This window comes from Sinocyclocheilus anshuiensis, unplaced genomic scaffold (genome assembly GCF_001515605.1).
Source record: "Sinocyclocheilus anshuiensis isolate Anshui unplaced genomic scaffold, SAMN03320099.WGS_v1.1 scaffold1938, whole genome shotgun sequence".
NCBI lineage: Eukaryota > Metazoa > Chordata > Actinopteri > Cypriniformes > Cyprinidae > Sinocyclocheilus > Sinocyclocheilus anshuiensis.
Window position 1 is genome coordinate 297,293 of NW_015547736.1, and position 5,156 is coordinate 302,448.

Here is a 5,156-nt window from a genome sequence, read left to right on the forward strand (position 1 = left end):
TAGCTGATTGGCATGTCACCATATTCTAATTTGTTGAGATAGTGAATTGGTGGGTTTTTGTTAAATGTGAGCCAAAATCATCACAATTAAAAGAACCAAAGACTTAAACTACTTCAGTCTGTGTGCATTGAATTTATTTAATACACGAGTTTCACAATTTGAGTTGAATTACTGAAATAAATGAACTTTTCCACGACATTCTTACTTATTGAGATGCACCTGTATATGGCAGCCTGTAGAACCACTTGCTGAAAAGTTATGAAATTTGGCACTCAGATAGAGGAAAGTTTCTATATTAAAGGAATAGTTAACCCAAAAAAGAAAAATAGCTGAAAATTGAATTGATGAATTTGTTAATTAATTGGAACCGATTTGGAGAAATTTAGCAATATATCGCTTGTATCACTCACCAATGGATTGTATCACTCACCGATGGATCCTATGCAGTTAATAGTTGCCGTCAGAATGAGAGTTCAAACTGCTGCTAAAAGCATCACAATAATCTACATGTAATCAACACAACTCCAGGCTATCAATTAACATCTTGTGAAGTGAAATGCTGTATGTTTGTAATAAACAAATTCATAATTAAGTTTGTTTTATCTTTAAATTATTGTATCTGGCCAAAATATTGATAATCCATAATAAATGCATCTTCCTTATTCTGAAGACACCCATTCATTGCAGAAGATCCATTGGTGAGCAAGTAATGTAAATAAGTATTTGGTGTTTTTGTGTTATTTGATAAACACCATAGTGATTAAAAAAATCTAAATGGCTGTTTGAAAATATTGATATTGTTTGAAAAGATATATTTCCTACTGACACGCTACAGCAAAAGATAGAAATAATGGACTTAAAACCATTTTTTAACTGGTCAAAATGATAGTGTTCTAATAATTTTGGCCACCACTGTACAAGTTATCATTAAGTTGATGGCATGATGCCCAAATGGATCTTGTGTCACTCTCACCCAACACTGACCACACCAGATCATTTTGGTGGTAGTGCCACCAATTGGTCAAAAGTGATAAGCAATTGCACATTACACGTGATAGTATTTGTTTTAATTGGTCGGATGCTCCCTGCCTTGCTTGCTTACCTCCTTGTTTTGCCTCTGTTGTGCTTGGCCCCTTAATTGCTACTTGCAGGTATATTTGATTTGATTTTATTCTTGTTATTCATATTTTAGTGCTCAGGAGGAGGATGAGGCCTACGAAGAGAACCATGTCACTCAGGAAGTGGTGGAAGAGCAGCTGTTGCGACTGGTCACACGGGAAGTCATGGACCTTCTAAGTAAGTTACCTTTATGCATGTGAAGCTTTTCAAGTTTGAAAAAAAAATTTATACAAAAGAAAAAAAACTTTGTTAACATGTTTCCAGGTGTGACTTGTATTACAAGAAAATTTCCAGAGCTATCTGCAAACAAAGAGGAAGTAGATGGTGAGTCTCTTCCATGCCTCCTTGTTCTTTTTTGCTGAAGACAGTTATTTGTGACTTGGCATAAAGCATGACAAATATTTCAGCTATGCTCAAAAGCACAGGGACTAAGGTGCAGAACAGTGGTAGCAGTGCTGTGGACTGGTATGTTAATTTGAAATATTTAGCTCTAGAGGTACAATAAAATGGAGTGGGAGAGGTGCAATAAAAATGTCAATATCTTAAACTTCTGTTTATTGAAAATGGGGTCTGGCTAAAATAGGTTTTACAGAGGTCACAGCTAGAGGCATTAAAGGGGTCATATGATGTTGCTAAAAAGAACATTATTTTGTGTATTTGGTGTAATGAAATGTGTTTATGCGGTTTAAAAAACAAAAAAACAATATTTTCCACATACTGTACATTATTGTTTCTCCTCTATGCCCCGCCTTTCTGAAACGCGTAGATTTTTACAAATCTCATCGGTCTGAAAAGCGAGGTGTGCTCTGATTGGCCAGCTATCCAGTGCGTTGAGATTGGCTGAATACCTCAAGCGTGTGACTGAAATGTTACGCCCCTTACCATACTGTGATGCCGTGTCCCGGCCGGACCGACGAGACAAAAACATCAAAACCCATTATAAACGAGGCATTTGTTGCATCCAGTGGGGACATAATTATGGATTATAATGACTTATACTGTCTTTTTACGCATTGCGTTGCATCGTGCCACGTAAACATAAAACCATGTCTGCATTTGTTATCGGAGAAATTTAGTCTTTGCAACTTTACAGATCTTCTTTATGCACATTATGCAGAGCTTGTAACACTCCAAGCATTTTCAAAGGAAAAATTGAAATCGCATCATATGACCCCTTTAAAGTTTTCCGTCGCTGCGATGGATTTCCGTCAATTGGAAAAAATGAGGGGAAAAGAAACATGTAGCGTGTTGTTGTTCTGCCAGCACACCAAAAATCATCCCCGCCACGGCTGCAGCTTCTCACTTTCCGCGCTTATACCGCGATGACACGATGGAACGTATCATTTGCACGTGCTTTCGAGTCTTGAGAACTCACTCGTGCACTCTCATTTTCTGTGCACCCATAAGGAGAGTGACAGCTTTTAATAATTATTAAGGGAGTTTGCAAATGTGTTATTGATTTAATACAACAGTTCAATAAACAAGTACTGCCTGATTTTGCTCTATTTCATCAACGAAAATAGTTCCAAATAAAGTAACAGCTCAGCCTCTGCTCATCCCTAAAAGCAAACACAGCAGTTCCATTCATTTACATTTAGTCATTTAGCAGATGCTTTTATCCAAAGTGAATAAAAAGAAAACGGATAGAATAGAAGAAGAATAGAGCAAGCTAGTGTGAGGCCTTTTTTTCTTTTGTTAATTGTATAATAAATAAAAATAAAAGAAATAGATAGAATACAAAAAGAATAGAGAAGCTAGTGTTTTTATTTATTTTATTTTTTATTTTTTTTTAGAAAACAAGCAGTTATTAAATGAATAGTGTGTCTAAAAGTTTTTTTTTTTTTAAAGAATAGAATTAGAATAGAGAGTGCTAGAGTTAGAGGGTCAAATAAAGATGGAAGAGATGTGTTTTTTGCCGATTCTTGAAGATGGCTATGGATTCAGCTGCTCTGATTGAGTTGGGCAGGTCATTCCACCAGGAGGGAACATTTAATTTAAAAGTCCATGAAAGTGATTTTGTGGCTCTTTGAGACAGCACAATAAAGTGATGTTCACTTGCAGAACGCACGCTTCTAGAGGGCACATAAGTCTAAAGTAATGAATTTAGGTAAAGGGGTGCAGAGCCAGTGGTGGTTTTGTAGGCAAACACCAATGCCTTGAATTTTATGCGAGCAGCTATAGGTAGCCAGTGCAAATTGATAAACAGAGGTGTGACATGCGTTCTTTTCGGCTCATTAAAAATTAATCTTGCTGCCGCGTTCTGGATTAATTGTAAAGGTTTGATAGAACTGGCTGGAGGACCTAACTGAATGAAAGTGTTTTTGAACGAAACTAGTGAGTCAGTGATTCATGATTACACATTCAGAAAAACAGTCACTTGCTTCATTCCTGAATGAATCAGCCATTCGAACGAATCAATTGAATGAATGATTCAGTGATAAAATCAGTGACTTGCCGCCACCTGCTGGCGGATTTAGTTTTATTTTTAGCGCTTTTCATGTAAGAAGATGGCGCCAGATAGTGTGTTGGCTTGCCATCGCTCTGCGTTTAGGATGTCTGTGTTTTGTTTGTTTGTTTTATTTTTGTTTTATAAACTGCTTGAATTGCTCACATTTGCTTTATGACCGTTTTACATTGTTGAGACTTCGATCTGCTGCGTTGGAGATGTGTAGCCGGGATTTGAATATGAAATTATTCGAAGTCAATGAAGCTAAGTGGTTCTTCTTCTAATCGGTCCATTGTATTGACCACTGTGCATATGGCTTTGATAAATGCACGTTCAGTTGTCAACAAAACATTCATCCTGAATGACTTTCATGTAAGACATGGGCTGGACTTTCTCTTTATTACTGAAACTTGGTTAAATGATGCTGAAACGAGCCCTCTTGCTGAGCTTTTACCAAGTGGATGTAACTACTTAAGTACTCTGAGGAGTAATCGTCGGGGTGGAGGCTTGGCTGCTATTTTTAATAACATGATTAAATGCAAGATACAGCCTGTTGAAAGTTTTAAGAGTTTTGAAGCTCAATTAATTTCTTGGTCCGACTTTATTTTCATTATATATGTTACCCTTGGGTTCAATTCTTAAGAAATACAATATTAATTACCACTTGTATGCTAATGATTTACAACTGTATTTTCCTTTGGAGTGTGATGGCTGTACATCTTTTGATAATGTTTATAAGTGTTTGACTGAGGTAAAGTGAACTGATTCTGAAATCCGCTTTGATCGGCAAGTTAACAGCGTTGTGAAAACATCTTTATTTCAGTTAAGAAAATTGTCTAAACTGAAATCTATCCTTTCAAATAAGGACTTGGAGACTGTTTTGCATGCCTTTATTTCCACACGGCTGGATTATTGTAATGCTCTTTATTTAGGCATAAGTGAATCCCTGGTTTCTCGTCTTCAGTATGTCCAAAATGCTGCTGCAAGAATCTTAACAAACACCAGAAAACGGGATCATATAACGCCTGTATTCTGTCTTCACTGGTTACCTGTAAAATACAGAATACAATACAAGGTGTTAATGTTTGTCTATAAAGCATTACACGATCAGACTCCTGAGTATATAAAGGACATGTTCATTTCTTACCAGTCTCAACGCCATCTGCGCTCCTCTCAGAATATGCTCCTAACCGTCCCACGGTCTCGGTTGAGGCGTAGTGGAGACCGCGCTTTTTCTGTTGCGGCTCCTACTCTCTGGAATGTGTTACCATTTTCTATAAAATCCTCGGCTAGCTTATCTACTTATTTTATCAAGCTTTCGGCGTTTGATTAGGTCGGAGAATTGTGAGGGATTGGCTGCTTGTTTTTCTTGATGTTATGTTTTGTTGTTATTTTATGTTTGCATGTATTTTAGTATTATTTTTACTCATGGACAGCACTTTCGTCCATTTTAATGATTTTGAAAGTGCTTTATAAATAAAAATTTAGTTGAGTTGAGTATAATTTCAGTTATTTAAATCATTTAATATTTCTGTATTCAAAATGTTATATTTAAAACATTAATCTCCACATGAATTTATGAATTTAATTG

General features: G+C 36.3%; 1 protein-coding gene across 1 annotated transcript in view; it reads left to right on the top strand.

Moving 5' to 3' along the window:
- The window catches only part of xpo5 (exportin 5), a 109,457-nt gene that overhangs the window by 77,958 nt on the left and 26,343 nt on the right, over positions 1 to 5,156 (top strand). The window contains exons 21-22 of the mRNA XM_016507321.1: positions 1,193 to 1,296; positions 1,384 to 1,443. Of these exons, the coding sequence (XP_016362807.1) occupies positions 1,193 to 1,296; positions 1,384 to 1,443 (164 nt within the window). The remainder of the gene's footprint in view (positions 1 to 1,192; positions 1,297 to 1,383; positions 1,444 to 5,156) is intronic.